Consider the following 19,905-nt stretch of genomic DNA (forward strand, 5'->3'; position numbering starts at 1 on the left):
CAATGTATTCCTTGCCATTTACTTTCTTCTCCTATCGGTTCAAACTCCATTACTGAATGCTCAAATAATTTTACCTATTGAGTTCTTTCCTAAATTCCTTGTCGAATTAGTTTCAAAATATGTCTAAGAAAACAATGATTATTTGATGTCTGAGAAACCTCATTTCCGCGTTGGACTTGCTTGGGTTGAACTTCTTCTTTATTGGCCTCTCGCTATAGCTAGTGTCTATGGATTGCCCAACAAAAGATCTTGGAGTAAAAAGACTTGCTTGATTTATGGCGTTTCTGCTTCTACTAACTTGGTATGTGTTTTCTTCCTCGTATCTTTATAATTCGTTTGATAATTGATACCAATTATATGTAATTTTGTCAGAATTGATTGGATCTGGAAAGGGTCCACCAAAGCTTGCGAGTAAATTTTATGGACCATCTACAAGAACACCGATGCCTAGAAAGAAGAGGGTGTAATACTTGATTTGATTTGGAACCGGATGTATGTTATGTTCTGCACTTCAATTTTAGTCTTTGAGAACCTTGTAGTGATTGACATGCTATTACTGTATCAATTTAATTCTGGAATAAACAAGACAGCGGAACATCCCAAAATGAAGCATTTTTTAGATATTTTGCTCGTAGAGAAATCTATTTCCATATGGGCGAAGGATGTTAAACAAGACAGGCACTCAGGAAGCGCTCCAAATTTCCTCAGATGCTCTTAATATGTGAGAAAAACTCATCTGAGTCCATATAAAGCACACAGGGAATAGTTGGTGAACGGATTTCGACTCCATGATATTGAGAACAGATCGACTAACCAAGCAAAGCTAGAAGAAAAACAATGAATTCAAATGAAACAAATAGATGATACAAGATCGATGTTACAACCTCTCACCTCACCACATGCAACATAAACAAAAGCGAACAAACTGAAAGAAATATTACAATAGTTGATATAATTAAGCATGAATAAAGCCTTTATTTAGCTAATGAGCCTGCGAATTCCCTCGAATGGAAGCTTCAAGCTGCTGATTCGAAGACATGTTAACATGTCTTGTGTGCATCAACCGACATCTCCGATGCAAATGGCTTACGGGCTGCATAACTGATTCCTGCATTGCTATAGGAACCCCAAATGTCGGGATCAAATCTCGCCTCTTCTCTATTGGGAGTCAGCTCCGCAACATTCACAACCACAATTGGAAACATTCCTCGATAGAAATAGCTAGTTTCAACGTTGGTTGTCTTATCAACTCCGAATTTTGGAGCACCATCCGCTTTAGTGATTGTCAGAGTAGTATTCTTTGAAAAGGTTTGAACATCAAGTTCCTCGAAAGGAACCCAACTACTTGGAATGGTATGACCACTCATCCATGGTCCCTCAACAGCAGATCCATCTTCAGCACCACAACACCCTTCAAGTTTGGACGAGACACCTAAAATTTGTTTCTCGAGATGAGCTTCCAGACCGGCAAGACGAGCAAGTAATTCCTCGTGTTTCTGATGAGATTTTTCTCCATTGAGACCATTGATGAAAGCAGTTTTCGCATCCCTCTCTCTTTGGACTTCTGCTTTGAGGATAGAGTTTCCTTCTTCTAACTCAGAAACTCTTTTTTGAAAGTTGGAATTGCTTAGTTCTAAGCTGGAAATTTTTTCTTCAAGTGCTTGTTTGTCCGCCAACAATTCTGTAACTGATTCTTTTTTGGAAATACCCGGTAGACTATAGAAGGGCATGTTTTCTCCCTCATGAGACCAGGTACCTACTTTACCATTCCAATTGATCACCAAACCTTGATTGTTTATAAATTTAGCCAGAGTAGTACTACTAGGAAAGCTGGATTTGAAGGCGTCGAAATCACTTTCTTTGTTATCGCCCGTTGAAAGATGTTTAGAGAAATCTAACCTTTCATGACTAGTGTTAAATCCGCTCATTGGGATATTAGAATACTCTTGTATAATCCTCGCTACGTAAAATAAATTGTCATGTTCTTTATAAATAAACAGCTGAGGATCTCTATACCACGACATAGTTACTCACTCTGTTAACTGACAAAGAGAATGGAGAGTCTAAGGATATGAACCTAACTTCTGAGCGGTGAAGGAAAAGAGAGAGGATATGAAAATTTCTTATCTCCTACACCAAGATATATATAGAAAACATTAAGAACAGAGTATGTAAATACAGCTAAGAAGACAAAGTAACAGTGTCATATATGTCATACAATTAGCCTCAGGGAGTTCACATGAGCATCTGATGCTAGCTTAGCTTGGCTTCATGCTCCAGTCCCGGCCCTTTGACTTGTATATTAAAGCTGGCCACTTCTTGATTTGTATTATTGCTCAACAACTGGAATTAAGTTTACTTGGTACAAAGTCAGCAATTATATAGTTTATACTCAGAAGTGTTACATCATGCATGAGGAAGCCTTTGATGTTGAATTCTTACCCAATGGCCAACTTGTTCATGGAAGTCTGAACTTTGAAGGGACACTATCAATTACAAAAGTCATCGCTCGTTAGGTAGCCGGCTTGATCGAAGAAAATGTACAGTATTCTAATATATTTATTTTTAACTGCAACAGATTGATTGCGCCCTCCAATCTTAAGTATAGGGGAAGAAGGCAGGGATTGGACGAAGTATTCAAAGTCAATTACCACTTACATGGTTTATGATAAGTCTAAAGATACGCAGAAGTGTCATTTAGATTTTGGAGATGTTAAGCAAATGGCTCAGTCTTCCTAAGTGTCGGCTATCAGTTCAGTCTTCCTCGAGACTAGCTACCAAGTCTCATTGAATGCATGTAACTCGTTCCACTCTTTGTTAGCTATTTTATCGGTTGTTAAACTCTATCTCTGTAACATCTTCAAGTATAAATAATGAATGAGTCTCCACAGTTCAGGTGTGGAAGATATTAAACCAAAAACCTTGTTCTAACTTGGTATCAGCTTTTGATCCGAGCCACCTTCCGCTTTTCAAACAAAAATAATTAAAAAAAAAAACAGTTTTGCACCATCAACAATGGCAGATACTACAACCTCCCTTAGACAAGTACAAATTCACCATCTAGTTACCTTGAAACACACCGAAACAAATCATCTGCTGTGGAAGGCTCAATTTAAACCTATTCTTAAGGGTCATGATCTCACAGGTTTCATTGATGGAACTAAACCAAAACCAGCAAAAACACTTCCAGATGGTGAAACCATAAATCCTAGTTTTGTTGCATATGAATCTCAAGACTCACTGATAGTCGGATGGCTGAATTCAACCTTGACTCCTGAAGTCTTGAGCACGGTAGCAAGACTAGACACTGCTAAAGAAATATGGGACAAACTAGAATCAGAATATGCACCCAAAACCTTTGTTCATCAAATGAATCTCAAGAAGCAGCTTCACAACCTCTCAAAAGGTAATAAGACTCTGAAATCTTATTTATCTGAAGCTAAAACTCTGTTTGCTCAGTTAGCAGAATCAGGTTATACAGTATCTAGTGATGAAAAGAAGCAAGCCATCTGTAATGGCTTAAACCAAAGCTATGATCCGATTGTCACTTCTCTCACTACAATAGAGGGTATGGACATTGATCTCTTTTACTCCCATCTTTTAACTTATGATATGAGGCTAGAATCACAACTAGCCTTGCTGCAGTCACCAATAGCTAATGTTGCAGTGTCTACCACAGCCACATCTGGCAATAGGCAGGACCAAAGGAGATATGCAGGTCCAACATCTCAGTATCAGCACAATCCAAATTTGTCATTCAGGAGGAAAAACAACAACAATAATGCACAGCGCAATAACCAGCAGCAGCCTCAAAATGATGCCGGCACAGGACCAAAGTGCCAAATCTGCAAGAAAAGAAATCATCTTGCAGACAGATGTTGGTTTCGTTATGAGAAACCTAATACCAATCAGCAGCGTCAACCAGCTGCTTACATAGCTTTACCTGGTGGCCACCATGACACACAATGGGTTACTGACACAGGAGCTACAAATCATCTGACAGCTGACATGAGAAATCTGACTATTCCTCATGAGTATGATGGCACTGAACAAGTGCAAGTGGGTAATGGTAATTCATTGAGTATTTCTCACGTTGGTAACAATTCTTTTACAAAAAATTCAAGATATTTTTATTTGAATATTGTTTTTCATGTGCCTGAAATCAAGTGTAATTTACTGTCAGTATCTAAATTCTGTAAAGACAATGCAGTCTTCTTTGAATTTCACACTTCTTTTTTTGTTGTGAAGGACAAGCACACGGGGCTTCCACTGCTGAGAGGACTTGAAAGGAATGGTCTGTATGTTCTAGATGGAGTCAGTTCGCTGAATTTTTCAATAAAACCGCAGGCACATGTTGCTTCTAGTTTACCATTATGGCACCAGAGACTAGGTCATCCCATGTTGCGCACAGTCTCCAGAATATGCCAACAATTTTCTCTTCCTGTTGCTAATAAAAACTTTGATTTTTGTCACTCTTGCCATATCAGTAAAAGCAAGAAATTGTCTTTCTCTCTTAGTTCAACTGTTTATAACAAGCCCTTGAGCTTGGTTGTTTCTGATATTTGGGTCTCTCCGCACTTGTCAAGATCTGGTTTTCGTTATTTCCTATTGATAATGGATGTCTATTCTCATTTTACCTGGGTTTTCCCACTTGTGCAAAGGTCTGATGCTCTTAAAACTTTCATAATTTTTCACAAACAGGTTGAAAATCTAACTGACCACAAAATCAAAATATTTCAGTCAGATAATGCCTTAGAGTTTAAGAAATTCACTTCTTATCTCAATGAATCAGGCATTCAACATAGATTTTCGTGTCCACACACGTCACCTCAAAATGGCCTGGCAGAACGTAGAATTCGTCATGTGACTGAATCTGGTTTGGCACTTTTGTTTCATGCGCACATGCCTAGTTCCTTCTGGGCTGATGCCTTTACCACATCCTGTTTTTTGATCAACAGGATTCCAAAGTCCAACTCAGAGTCTATAACTCCTTTAGAACTTCTTTTTCAAAAGTCTCCAGACTACTCTTCCTTACGAGTTTTTGGTTGTCTAGCTTACCCCTTCCTTAGGCCTTATAATGCAAATAAACTTGAACCAAGGTCACTTCCATGTGTCTTCATAGGATATAGCAGTGCACACAAAGGTTATTTGTGTTTGCATCAGAAAACAAACAGGCTTTACATATCTCGTCATGTTAGATTTGAAGAAACGGCATTTCCATTCAAGTCTTCTCGGCAGCGCCACACTCCATTGTCTTGTTCAGGTAATGAGCCATCAAGCACTAGTGTTTTACTTTCTCCTACTTTTAATCAATGTAACTCACTAGTACATCAGGAGGCTGCTACATTATCTCCAACGGTCCTTGCTCCATCACCAACTGCATCATATGCTCTAGAGAATTCACCTGCACAATCACAGGCTGCATCTGAACAGATTTCAGCTTCTGATTCAGAGTTATCTAACACTAGCGCAGCTTCATCAAGGGATATTTCTGCGGAACCGAAAGTTGTGGCCCACCCTATGACGACTCGAGCTAAATCTGGTATTACGAAACCCATTCAGAAGCTATGTTTGACCGCCACGAAACATCCGCTATTGGAAGAGGACTTCATGGAGCCGACTTGCTACTCTATGGCCTGCAAACATCCTAAGTGGAGAAAAGCTATGGATGTCCAGATTAATGCCCTGATTAAAAATGGTACATTCTCATTGGTGCCTTTAAAAGATGGTATGAATGTTGTAGGTTCGAAGTGGGTCTTTCGTGTAAAACAAAATCCAGATGGCAGTATCAGTCAGCAAAAAGCCCGTCTAGTTGCCAAAGGGTTCAATCAACAAGCCGGGATTGATTATGGTGAAACTTTCAGTCCCGTGATAAAACCATGTACTATACGTCTTGTCTTATCTATTGCTGTGATGCACGGTTGGCCACTAAAGCAATTGGATGTCAAAAATGCATTCCTACATGGGAATTTGGAGGAGGAGGTTTACATGAAGCAGCCTGTTGGGTATGTTGATCCAAACTATCCAACTCATGTTTGTAAGCTGCATAAATCTTTATATGGTTTTAAAAAAGCCCCACGTGCTTGGTTTTCAAGGCTAAGCAACTATCTGGTTAAGCTTGGTTTCACAGGTTCTATTTCTGATAGCTCATTGTTCATATTAAAAACTCCTGAGCATGTAACCTACGTTCTCATTTATGTGGATGACATCATTGTCACGGGTTCTAATGCCTTAAAGATACATCAGCTGATTGAGTCCCTTGGTTCTGAGTTTTCTCTGAAGGATATGGGGGATTTATCATTCTTCTTGGGTGTTGAGGTCATCAGGAGTTCTAATTCACTGATACTTACTCAGAGAAAGTATGTAACTGATCTTTTGAAGCGTACGAAAATGGATGGTGTGAAGCCTGTGTCTACTCCTCTAGCTGAAAATGAAAAGATTCGGAAAGGAGGTAGTGAGAGATTCAAGGATCCTACTCTCTACCGTAGTGTAGTAGGTGCGCTGCAATACCTACATCTTACCAGACCTGACATTTCTGTTGCTTTCAACAAGGTGTGTCAGTATATGCATGACCCGTATATTGAGCATTGGGATATTGTCAAACGGATTCTCAGATATTTGAAAACCACCATGGACTATGGCCTTCATCTTGGTGGTTCTCGTGATTACTCTCTCCATGCGTATTCTGATGCAGACTGGGCTGGCAGTCTAGATGATCGACATTCGACGAGTGGTTATTGTATTTATTTTGGTGAAAATCTTATCTCATGGAGTGCAAGGAAGCAGAAGACGGTCTCTAAGTCTAGTACAGAGGCAGAATATCGAGGCATGGCTATTGCCACTTCAGAAGTTATCTGGATCCAATCTTTGCTTCAGGAACTTGGCTTCAACATTGCACCACCATTGCTCTGGTGTGACAACCTAGGGGCAACATATCTTGCAGCAAATCCAGTTTTCCATGCCCGTACCAAACACATTGAGATTGATTACCATTTTGTCCGTGAAAGAGTTGCTAGAAAGCAGTTGCTAGTTAGGTTCATCAGCTCAATGGATCAGTTGGGAGATATTTTCACCAAGGGCCTTTCTGCGCCAAGGTTTAATATTTTGCGAGCCAAGTTGCACATTCGTCAACTCACGTACAACTTGAGGGGAGGTGTTAAGCAAATGGCTCAGTCTTCCTAAGTGTCAGCTATCAGTTCAGTTCAGTCTTCCTCAAGACTAGCTACCAAGTCTCATTGAATGCATGTAACTCGTTCCATTCTTTGTTAGCTATTTTATCGGTTGTTAAACTCTATCTCTGTAACATCTTCAAGTATAAATAATGAATGAGTCTCCACAGTTCAGGTGTGGAAAATATTAAACCAAAAACCTTGTTCTAACTGGAGAAAATGAAGATGTTTCTCCAGAAGCTACTCAATGGAATCGTCTTCATTCACTTTCTTCTCGTTTCGATTCAAATTCCATTACATAATGTTCATCTGATTTTACCTATGCGATTCTTTCCTAATTTCCTTTTCGAATTAGTTTTTGAATTGCATAATAAAGATACGAGTATGCGGTCTCTGAAAAACTTCATTTCCATGTTGGACTTACTTTGGTTGAACTTCTTCTTGATTGGCCTCTTGCTATTGTTAGTCTCTATGGTATCATCCTCAACAAAAAGTTCTTGGGTTAAAAAGACTTGCTTGATTTATGGCATTTATAATTTTACTAGCTTGGTATGTATTTTCTTCCCCATATCTTGTTTGATATATACCCAAGACTTCTGTGATACGTAAATGTTGATTAGATTATTATCATTTTCAGGTTGTAATTTCGTCACAATGGATCGTATCCGGAAGGGGTTCACTGAAGCTTGCGACTAAAGTTTATGGACCTCTTATGATTGCTTCTGTAATCTGTATTCTGTATGGACTACTCACTACAACATCTTCATCTGCAAGAACACCAACGCCTAGAAAGAAGAGGTTGTAATTCATTTGATTTGGAACGTACGTATCTGCATGTTACGTTCTGCACTTCGATTTTAGTCTTTGTGAACCTTGTATTGCTTGTCATATGCTATTACTATATCCATTTTTCTTTGGAATAAATTATCTACCTGTATCGTGAATGATACAGACTAACACCATGTTTGTTTACTCCTGACTCATCTGAGCCGTCTGGATCTGAATCATCTGGATCTGAGTGAAATCACCTGACTCATCTGGATCTGAGTCGATATGTTTGTTTTGAGTCAGATCTGACTCATCTGACTCGGAAATAAGTGAGTCAGTGGTTTGGTCTCATGAGTCAGGGGTATTTTGTTACCTGACTCAAATGAGTCCGAGTCAGGGGTTATGTCTGAATCAGAGGTCGAGTCAGATCTGACTCAAAATGGAAAACAAACGTTCTGACTGCTGACTCGGTCCGAGTCAGGGGTTGACTCAGATTCAGACGCCGAGTCAGCTGCAAACAAACAAGTTCTAAAATTGAACTAGTAGTGCGACCATTCTCAGGTACACGATTAACATTATTTGCGATCGATGGGTCCTTGCAAATTTTCACATTTTTACCAGTACCAATAGACTAGATGCAAGCTTTCTTTAAGTCATTTTTGCAACTTAAGATAGCTCTCAATGTGCCTGGACTCTGGAACAATGCTTAGTCAAACGGACGTCCAAAAATGAAGCATTTCTTAGATATTTTGCTGGGAGAATGTTGGCATCAGAGTGAGACCAACCTAGTTTGGCCACCAACGCTCTATTTACTTAGCTCTTGTGATCTCAACGCACCTCCTCTTTTTTACGTATGGAACCAATTCCAGCAGGTAAAATAAAATGCATCCCAAGTAATAATTTGGAACACGCTCCTTGCACTTGCAGTATGTGTGTAAATTTACACTATTTTTACACTCTACTTCTTGGGGTTTGGAACTGGAAGGGATTCCAATGTTTTATGGAGAGAGACATCTGACTGAGTCTTCTAACTATTTCTAAGAGAGAGAACTGCATTTTTATATCAATTGCTGAGATTCAGTGGAGATAAATTTGTAAAGATGGGTAAGAGTGGAAACAAGAAAGGAGGAGGAGGTAAATCAGGGTTTGTTAATGGAAGCAATCTAGGTGGTGTTTTAACACTTAGACAGCAAATTCATGGAAGAGGAGGAAATCACCAGAATAAAATTAGCAGCAGATCGAATAGTAATGTTGGTAACAGGTCAATATTGAAAGCCAAACATTTGGAGAAATTAGCATTATGGGATGGTAGTGATGCTTCAATTCCTTCATTGGGTGCTTTGTTTGGACAGAGATTAGCTTCTTGGTTTGAATCTATGGGTACTCCTATTGATTTTTCCCTGTTTTTTTGCCAAAGGTATAATCTTTTCATGTTGTTTTCCTGCTTTCGGTTTACTTAATGTCGATGGACATCATTTGTTTGATAAAATGACTGTGTCAAATTTTTAGTTTAATTTTATGCGTTTTCTAATTTGTTGTTATACAGATGTGAATCGATTCTTCAACCCGGTTCTAATTGTACAGTTAGAATCGTAAAGAACGGAACGAAGAAGAGGAAGAAGAAACAGCGCAAAAATGCAAGTGTTCGGCCACAAAACAAGGTTGTTTATACATGCAACTTTTGTTCACATCGAAACCTGAAGAGAGGGACCTCAAAGATTCATATGAAAGAGATATTACCTCCAAGAATGAAACAAATTGAATGTGATGAGAAGCAATTAAATTTGGTAAAATCTAGAGCAGACGAAAGTAAGGTAGATTTGAATGTGGAGGCAGTAGTTTGTCCGGAAAATGTGGCAGGATTTAAAGAAGAAGTCATCGGTCAGATACGTTCAAAATCTGAAATGTTACTGAAAGCAATAAAGAGATAGGCAAGACTGCACAGGAGCTAGTATGTATACCCATTGTAGAATCAGAAGCAAAGGTCCCTGAGATGAATTACCTTGTTTGTAAAGATGCTGCAAGTGAAAACAGCCCGACAACTCCATTGAATAGAGTGCCGATGCTTTTGCTAGATGCAAAGCGAAGAAAGAGAAACAGGTCTAATAATAAACAGCTTGCAACTGTAAGCGACTCTAAGACCACGGATGTAGAAAAAGTTTCAGGAAGTTCGACTAAAAGAAGAAGGAAATCATCGTCTAGTTTGAAGGAGTTAGCTGAAGCTAATGTGCAGAAGAATGACATTGCTAATCTAATAATTTCATTTTGTTTATGAAAAGGTATCTACAGTCATATGCTATCAGATTTTATTAGTGTTCCAGTAGATTTTATTAGTGTTCCAGTAGATTTTATTAGTGTTTCGTGGGAGAGAAGCAATTAGATTCTAATTTGTTATCTGGATTTTGAAAATGCTCACTGACAGATGATCTACAAAATGTACATAAAGGTTTTAGTGCGAGGAAAAAAAATGTCTTAGTATGAAGTTTTGAACTTATGATTAGAGATTGCCATGAGAAGTCAATTCAGTTTCTCACAGATGTCATTCTTGTGTTTGCACTGCCGACTCACCCACCCCATCATATTCTGTTTCCATCAGCAGTGGATCACCAAGCACATGCTCTAAAGGCTCGGCAGATGCTACCACAGATTCCTTCAATTCTAGTTCGTTAACTATAAATGTTTGTGAGTTATCTCCCTTGTGGAGCTGCTCCAAGACAGCATCAACATTTTCAACAGATCTTGCTTCAAGAACTAGAAGCTCTAAGTCAGTCTCTGTCAGATATCGCTCATGTGTAGCCAGTGTCAACTCACCCAGCCCATCTTTTGCTACCGTCGATAGTGGCTCATCAAGCACATGGTTGAAAGACTCGGCTATCGGCATATGCCACTGTAGATTCCTTCAGTACTGGTTCATCAACAGTAGAAGTCTTTGCATCATCTCCCTCGTGGAGTTGCTCCAAAACAGCATCAAAGACTGCTTTCTATCAGCTTTGGTTCTTCCACAGGTAGTGCAAAGACAGCTTGATTTTGGCTATCTGGAGATTGTTCTAAGAGTTTAAAGTTGGGGAATTTTTCAGTTTTTCTAAAGTGGTTTTTGTAAATAGAGGTCAAATTTTGTCCCTTTCAAGGTTGCCTTCTTTGAGATTTTGTTTTTTGTTTTTCCAGGAGAAGGATTACTTTTGGATTTTTGGTGTTGTTGTAAGCGTCTAAATTTGAGAGAATTTTTTAATTCTTTAGAGCGAAATATTGATTTAGTAAGTGGGTTTGGGGTTGACAAGATGAGAAGTGAAAGAGATGAGGAGAAGAGTGTAGGACCCTTTGTTTCAAGACTACATGTATATGATACAGCGAAAGGAGGACCAAGAGCAACACCAAGGAACAAGATGGTTTTATGTAAATATCTTAGTATTCCCTCTCAACGGTTCAATTCTAGGTTATGTTCTACGTTGTTTTTACCACCTAGTAATACAGTTTCTTCTGCCTCAGCGTCCATGAGCCAGGTTAGTTCCTTACATAAACTTACATGGGTATTTCATTGTTTCCTAAGAGAAGATTTATTTAGTTGTGCTTAACATTGCTTTGATTTGCTAGACTCGAGAGGGTTATATGCTGCTTTTGATTGCAAATCTGCAAATCCTGATAATGATGTTTATGTGGTTTCTGAGTTTGAATATTATACGACTTCATATCTATAGGTGTTTGTATATTTATGGGTGCTGTTGTTGTGCAGTTTATTTTTGGAATGTGGGTTTGAATGGCATGGCCTTAGATATATAGGATGGGAGTTGTTAAAGTAGTACAATTTGTATAACTGCTACTTCAAATTTAGAGTAAATGTTTATCCTCTTTTTGGTGTTATTTAGAGTTATATCAAGTCTGTATCCACTGTTCTTAAATATGTTTTGGGGGAAATAATTGCTTTCTATTTATCTTTTGTATCTTTAAGCTAAATTTGTTCAAGGCCAGTGAAGTCATTTTTCATTTTCCTCATTTGGTACAAATCAAAATATGGTTTTTATCCGTCATTGTTCGTAAGTTGGAATTTGTTTTAGGCTATTATATGGAGAAGATGATGATTCTTTGAATTTAATAAATGGTCGAATTTTGTACGCCATTTTCTTTTGTTTTCATTAATTGCTGATTGTGATTTTGTTTATAGGGTGGTGGGCGTGAAAGGGCTGTGTTTTCCCCATATTACATCCCTCCTCCTGCACCTCATCACTTCGACGAGGAGATTCAAACTCGCCCAGGACACGTGCTTCAGAACAGAAATCCACAAATAATGCAGTTCATTATGCACATGCTACTTCCCCAACTGAAAGAGCACTTACCCGAAGAGGGCTAGAGATGAGGATGACTTTATGGTTCCAAGTTTGCGTATCCCGAAACCAATTCTGGTACCACCGAACATCAGCAAAATGCGGAACAGGAAATGCTTGTTCCCTTTGACGTAGTTAACAATATGGGACGGGTTGTACCTGGTACTTGCGTTTCTTCTTCCCAACTTCCTAGTGCTGGGGATAAACATCTGAGACGACCAAATACTATGGATTTGAGGTCAAGTCAAAACTAGAAACCAGGATGAAGAGAATCTGGCAGAATCTATCACCAGTAGGGATTTCATGGAGAAGAGTAAATCCCATGCATCAGTTGGAGAAAAGATCTCACATCCCAGGAAGTATGTGGATGTATCAGACTCTTGGCATCAAAATAGTTCAGGTAACAATTTAGGAAGATCAGAGAATCTGAGGACGTCAATGCACAACTACATCAAGGGCATTCCGACTATAGTGGGGAAGAGGTTCACGTTCCAAGGATAAGAAGTAAACCATGTTCCAGGGCCTGTCTTGGAAACAGTCATAAAAACTCCACTAAATGTGGTTAAGACAAATTTCACAGTATATCACAAGGGAGAGATGCGGACAGAAATGGTGATGTCCCCGAGTCTTCTATTCTGGATTCTGTATCGAGTTTGGACATATCTCTGATGATGTTGTTGGTGTAATAGGACAGAAACACTTGTGGAAAGCAAGAAAAGCGATTGCCAAGTAAGTTGGTTTGTCTTTACATACACATTAGAATTTCTGATTGTAAGTTTCATATATAAGGATAGCTTTCAAAGTTAGCTCACTGCAGGCTCACTGCAGGGAGTGTACATATAAAACAAATGTTAGCAAGATTTCCCTCCAAAGGAATCTTGTTGAATATAATTCCATCATGTTCAATCTTAATCTAGGAAAATGTCAAAATGAACCATTTTCCTTTGTTAGATTTAGGTCACTGATTTTCGAACTAGGGGAAAATTTGAAGAATGAAGGTGGGTTATGTTTCCATGCTCTTTTGCAATCCTCGGAAGTTCGAGCATTTTTTTCTTTCTTTGTTTGGATCTGTATAATTCAATGCTTGTCATATATTTGGCCTAGTTTGGCATCTACTTGATTTTTTTTTCAATTTTGTTGTCCAGTGAAGGGATATTACCATAAGAAAGAGATATTACCATGAGAAGCCAAATCAATTTCTCTCAGATGTATCTATCCGCGTCATCTCTCTCAAAATCGCATCAAAATCTTCGAAAGACTTTGCATCAAGAACTGGGGACTCCAAAGACAGTTTGCTCATCTTCTGTTCCTGTCAAGATTGACTCGTGGACTTATATTCAGGTTGCTTTAAAAGCATGTTCAAGTTTAGCGTCTTCGCTGGATGATTCAACAAGGAGTCTTCAGGAAGGATGGATTTTGGCTTCTCCCTCGGTATCTTCAAACCCTCAAACCCAACAAGCTCATCCTTTGTCCCTCTGTTTCATCATGTTGCTTACAAGACTCAGCAGAGTCGATATACATTGACATGAGGAGTTCACATAAATTCAATGTCTGTGTTGGCAGATTCGCAGAGTGGGTTTTTCTTTTCTGAAGTGTATTTATGCATCAGATTTTCATAAGCCTTTCCGTCAGAATTCACTCCCATAACTCTTGATTAAACAACTGTAATTTTTTACGAGTTCTTTGTTTTCACAATTTTTGATATGTATTTCATATCTTTAATCAACTCTGCGCTACAGGTTTCTTCTGTGCAGCAGACGAAGGGTGTTATCTGGGATATGTGGAACAATATTCTGTCGGAAAAAAAGTTTAGTCAGTCAAAATTGTAGACAACAAAGTCGTTGTAGTATAGTGGTAAGTATTCCCGCCTGTCACGCGGGTGACCCGGGTTCGATCCCCGGCAACGGCGTTTTTTTTAGCTTTTGTTTGGAGTTTTAAGACGAGTTGATAAAACTTGGTCTTTAGTCGTATACTGTCAACTGTCTGCCATTCAAACTCACACCTTTTTCTGCACTAAAGTTAATTTCCCTATAACGTTGTCTGAACTGAAGCTACACCTTTTTCTGCACTAAAGTTAATTTCCCTATAACGTTGTCTGAACTGAAGCTGCACTAGTGACCTGCATATAAATTCATCTCCACCCGAAAATCCAAAGCAACTTATTATTCCAAAAACCTTGTACGACAGCTTATGAGGTCAATCTGAAGTAGAACTCTATTCCAGTGATTTGTAATTGCCCATTCACACGCCATAATCTCAGCAACGTAATTTGTTGCAACAACAATTCCTCCGGCTTCGGCTATCACAAAATCACCATTATGACATCACAGTGCAAAAACAACATATTTATCTCAGGCAACCTGCACTGACATTCAACAGCTTTAAGCATCTTCACCTTTCTACAAGCAATGTTAAAATGCTTAAGAATGCTGAAGATATACTATAGTCATGAGTCAGTTGACTTATCATCTTCTTTATTTTCCCCAAATCAGGACTAATCCCTTCAAACAAAATTATGTTCCTCAAAAACCAAATTTCTGCAGTAGTATAAAAAAACCTCTCAAGTCCGAACCAATCCCACATGAGCCTACTGAAATCACAATGCCACAGTAAATGTATCATGGATAAGTATAGCAACTTATTCATGTTTTCATCATTAGCACAAGCACCTCTTGTAATCATATAGATATTACAAGCTGTAGAAGGATGCACCCAAGCATTCCAAATCTTTTCATACCAATGCTAAATGGGTTGTCTTGTCCTTATCCAGTTCACAGAAAAGACTCCAGATTGATGACCACTCCATATAATAAGCTTATTATCACCAGAATGCAAACAATACATAATGGTTGGCCAATCAACTTCAAAGAACACACAAAATAAAGTTTGTTTCACTTAAGTAAGGAATACATGTAATTATATGTATGAGTTCATTAACAGTTTCATCCGTTTTTCATACTGCTATACAATTGAATTGTATGTTATTTTCACAAGTCACCTCAAAATGGCTAACAGTAACAGTAAGCATATCATTTATATGTACCTGATGTGGTTGTATCTGCCTCATCAGCTGAGTCTATTGACTTATGGAGTAGTATACTAGTATATATTGAATGTAAGGGCAGTTTGTTTGGGCATTCTTCATATTGATTCGCAAGTGGATTGCTCTTCATATTGTTGTGGAGGTTTCTTTGGGTGTTGGTGCTGTTGTTGTGCGCATTGGTGATGCTGCTGGGACTGCTAGGGGTAATGGTGATTTTGTTGGCGTTGGCGTAGATGTTGGTGATGCTGCTGGCATTGGTGATGATGTTGCTGCTGTTGTTGCTTAGTGATGGCATTACTAATCTGCCTAGCCTCTGCCAAAAGATTTTGTTTGTTTGGCCACAATAAAACCCAACCCAATGCATATCTGCCGCCGTTGATATGAATTTACAAACCTCAGCGCTTCCATTTCTTCCCTCGAATAACTTCGCTGACTTGCATCCGATTTCTTTTGATAAAAGGCATTTCTAACTTCAACAAACATGCTCAGCACATATTTCTTCAAGTTTGTTTTGATAAATTCTCTCCTGGAACATTTCTCCACTTGTTGCCTTATGTTTTCAGAGAAAATTTCAAACCTTTTTTACCCACAACAATGAAGCCCACCATTTCTTTCCTACCACAGCCATTTCCATAACAATGCCAGTACTTCCGATTTCCGCCATTCCCTTACAATTACTACCTAAAACTGAGATTCTCCTCATTTCCCCCAATTAGTCTCATCAGAACCAATGAGAAGTAGTTTTCTTCTTGTCAAAAAAAAAAATGATCCCAATTACTCATTTCAGCAAGATTCTGAGATTGAGAAATTGATTTAGTCTCAACAAAAACATCACCGGTAATAACATTTTTCACCTGGAAGATTTGCTCCTGCTTAACTTCTATTCTACTACTGCTAATTTCTGAATTTATTAACATTTTCATATTGAGACATGGAGGAGGCTAAAGAATTAATACACTTGACATACCTTTGTCGAAGAATTTTTAACTGATGACTCCATTATTACATCTTCAGAAGAAATCTAGTGTTGATTTTCTTCTTTCATTTGTTCAGCAATAAATGAACTGCACAATTCAGTACTACATTTGCCCACTGGTTTTCATTCTTCTTGACACCAATTTGTTCTATCTGAGAAATGGGTTCTTCTGCAGAATCTTCTTTTTCCAAAATCTTCTTCTTCTTCTCCCTTGTCACCATTATTACTGAAGAATTGTCATCATTAGTAGTAATGATGGAAAACCCCCCAAAATGACTATCGTTAGACATAATTTTGCATTTGAAGCTGAATTAGTGTTAGAGTTAATAGGAAGAATTTGTTTGAACCAGAGAAAGAGCGGTTAGGGTTTAAGAGATGATAAAAAAATCTTGGATTATGAAATGAAATTTATCGCTTCAGAGAGTAAAAGTGAAGAAGAAAAAAAGCTCTTCTTTTCTAGTTGGAGAGTCGGATTTTACGATATCTCGTGGTATAACGGACCGACATATCGTACCGGTATGAGCATGACATTTGGGTCCTAGAGTCGTCCCCGGATTTGGGCCCCAGAGTAGACACCACCAATTTCGCTTTACAAAAAAAACTGCAAATATTCATCTAGACTAGGGGTGTGCAATGGACGGACTGTTGCGGATTAGGGGTCATCCGCAACCAAACCGTCAAAGTTGCGGATTTGGAAAATTGAACCGTAGCCGGCCCAATCACCCGCGGATTTGACATCCACGGATTAGCGGGTGATGCGGACCGGATGCGGATTAACCGCGAATTTAGAATTTAAAAAAAAAAAAAAAAGTCTGCCTATCTGTGAAAATCCCTTCGTATGGGTAATTGATTTCTCTATTTATGTTGACTCACTGTCTCACTCCCATGATAATAAATTAATAACAATGAAGCAATTACCAAAGTTTTGTTGCACAATATTATGAGTACAATATATACTTATTAGGTAGTAATCTTAATTAACACTGCAACTGATAAGTGTAGTGATCTTTAATCATTTGATGTAGCACCTTTTTTTGAAAACGAATTTAATTTCCTCTATTAATTGACAAACAGCAGGATAAATTTTCTGGATTAGTGGTTTAGTAGGATTCTTGTCCACATTAGACCACCTTTGGCGGATATTTAACTCCTACCTTGTTTTATTTTTGTATTCAGTATCAAGAGGAAGGCACAGCTTCTTTTTCCAGTAGTTCTCACAACGCACGGAGTGGATCACATGCAAGCATCGAGAAGCTTCAAAACCTTCAGTTTCTTCAAGAAGATTATGCAGATCTTTAAATGTTCTCTGAAGAGGACGAACCTCTTATTCCCAGTAAATTAAATTAGAGATATCTAATCTAATCTAAAATCTAAAACTCAATTTTTACGGGTGCGGGAGAATCCGCGGATTTCAAAGTCCAACCGCAACCAAACTGCTAAACCTTGCCGATTTGAAAAATCAACCGTGTCTGATCCATAGACTCTAGCGGATTGGTTTTTACCCGCAATTTTGCGGACGGTTGCGGGTGAAAACCGCGGTTTCTGTTTTTTTGCACACCCCTAATCTAGACATACAAGTAGGGGTGAGCATTTTACCCGCAATTCACGGATTTAACTGGACCAACCGTATTTTTGCGGATGGATGTCCGGACCGTTCGCTAATGAGTTGGACGCGGATGAGATTGTTTAAATCCAACGGATTACGGATTGAGCCCGGATGCAACCCTGAAAATTCGTTGGACATCCATATCTGTTAGATTAAGGACATTTATATAGTTTCTAGAAAATATATAGATAGTTTTGGAATTTTTAAGGTGTTTACTTGGAGTGTTTTCCATGGCACTTCTATATTTATATAGATATATAAAATGTGTAGGTTCTATAAGAAGTCATCTATATTGGCTTTATTTTTTCATTATAAATTTGAACTAACAAAAATCTATTGGATTATCCGCACCTGGGCCTGCACATCGGCCGGTCGGCCCGATATTTTGCCAAAACCGGCCACCGAGCCGGCCATAGATCGGTTTTGAAATCTGGAACCGCCACCGAGCCGACCACCCTTTGGCTCGATTTTAAACCGTTCCCAGTCGGATCGGCCAGTCTCGGTTTTTCCAGCGGATTTTTACCCATTCTATACCAGATTTTCTTTATACAATCAAAATCATCAATTGATTCATTTCAAACGAAAAAGAACAATTCGTTTTCATAATAATCATACATGATCAACAACATTAATTCAGCACCTGCTATCAACATCAACAAATTAAACAAAAAAAAAACAAATCTAGGGTTTCAATTGAGTTGAAATTAAAAAAACAAATAGCAATTGCATGAGTTCATATTTAGCCTAGCGTTTTTAGGGGCCACTCAAAAGGAATTAGGGGCCAACAATTAAACAAAAAGGTCACCCAATCCTAAATTGTGTTCACCCCTTATCTCCCATATTTCGTAATGACAAAATTACCCTTCGATATTCGGTAGTTTGAGCAGGATTCGGGTGATAAAAAAATTTGAGGGATTTTTTTTTTTTTTTTTTTTTTTGCTTTTTCGAACTTTGGTAAACCATAATCGGTAGTAAACTGTGTTACTTTAACTTCCGAATGTATATTGGTCCCAAAATGAGATTTTTCCAAAATCCTTTAATTTTCGAATTTGGTACAACCATAATCGGTAGTAAAGTGTGTTACTTTAACTTCCGATGTATATTTGCCCCAAAATGATATTTTGCAAAAATCCTTAAATTTTCGAACTTTGGTACAACCATAATCGGTAGTAAATAGTGTTACTTTAGCCTCCGAATATATTCATTTTTTGAATCTTAGTACTACCATAATCGGTAGTAAATTTGACTTCCGAATGTATATTGTCCCCAAAATGAGATTTTGCCAAAATCCTAAAATTTTCGAACTTTGGTACTACCATAATCGGTAGTAAAGTGTGTTACTTTAACCTCCGAATATACTAAATTTTCGAATTTTAGCACTATCATAATCGGTAGTAAATTTAACTTCCGAACGTATATTGGCCCCAAAATGAGATTTTGCCAAAATCCTAAAATTTTCGAACTTTGGTACTACCATAATCGGTAGTAAAGTGTGTTACTTTAACCTCCGAATATACTCAATTTTCGAATATTAGTACTACCATAATCGGTAGTAAATTTGATTTCCGAATGTATATTGGCCCCAAAATGTGATTTTGCAAAATCTTAAAATTTTCGAATTTTGGTACTACCATAATCGGTAGTAAAGTGTGTTACTTTAACCTCCGAATATATTCAATTTTCGAATATTAGTACTACCATAATCGGTAGTAAATTTGACTTCCGAATGTATATTGGCCCCAAAATATGATTTTGCCAAAATCCTAAAATTTTCGAACTTTGGTACTACCATAATCGGTAGTAAAGTATGTTACTTTAACCTCCGAATATACTAAATTTTCGAATTTTAGTACTACCATAATCGGAAGTGAATTGTGTTAATAAGTGATGCTTATTATCTGCCGATTGTGTTCATGGCCTCAAATTCAAATTTTCAAAACTTAACAAAAGTTTCAAAATTTTCTACTTTCACAATCGGTAGTTAATGGTGTTCATTATCTATCGATTGTGCGTAACTTTTTGTA

General features: G+C 38.1%; 1 protein-coding gene and 1 non-coding gene across 6 annotated transcripts; both read left to right on the plus strand.

Annotated features, from left to right (window-relative positions):
• The first annotated feature begins 8,938 nt into the window (after positions 1 to 8,938).
• LOC113348030 lies at positions 8,939 to 13,949 on the plus strand. Of its 5 annotated transcripts, none has more exons than XR_003359427.1 (6): positions 8,939 to 9,354; positions 9,484 to 10,216; positions 10,360 to 10,942; positions 11,103 to 11,437; positions 12,097 to 12,985; positions 13,402 to 13,949. XR_003359427.1 is itself a non-coding variant. In XM_026591718.1 (4 exons), the coding sequence occupies exons 1-2, from the start codon at positions 9,038 to 9,040 to the stop codon at positions 9,866 to 9,868; spliced, it is 702 nt and encodes a 233-aa protein (XP_026447503.1). In that variant the 5' UTR covers positions 8,939 to 9,037; the 3' UTR covers positions 9,869 to 11,437; positions 12,097 to 12,985; positions 13,402 to 13,949. The 5 variants fall into 5 exon arrangements, 1 of the variants encoding a protein (XP_026447503.1); XR_003359429.1 differs by having other exon boundaries at positions 10,534 to 10,942; XR_003359428.1 differs by having other exon boundaries at positions 10,537 to 10,942.
• Positions 13,950 to 14,093: 144 nt separating this feature from the next.
• On the plus strand, positions 14,094 to 14,165 carry TRNAD-GUC. The gene has a single exon. It is a non-coding gene; the product is annotated as a tRNA-Asp (tRNA).
• The last annotated feature ends 5,740 nt before the right edge of the window (positions 14,166 to 19,905 follow it).

The sequence above is a fragment of the Papaver somniferum genome, chromosome 2, assembly GCF_003573695.1.
Source record: "Papaver somniferum cultivar HN1 chromosome 2, ASM357369v1, whole genome shotgun sequence".
Taxonomy (NCBI): domain Eukaryota; kingdom Viridiplantae; phylum Streptophyta; class Magnoliopsida; order Ranunculales; family Papaveraceae; genus Papaver; species Papaver somniferum.

What these genes read in the sequence shown, in the direction of transcription:
- LOC113348030 (XM_026591718.1), top strand. Translation starts at nt 9,038, where the DNA reads ATGGGTAAGAGTGGAAACAAGAAAGGAGGAGGAGGTAAATCAGGGTTT. An exon ending in TCCCTGTTTTTTTGCCAAAG is followed by an intron (nt 9,355 to 9,483) that starts GTATAATCTTTT and finishes GTTGTTATACAG; the next exon opens with ATGTGAATCGATTCTTCAAC.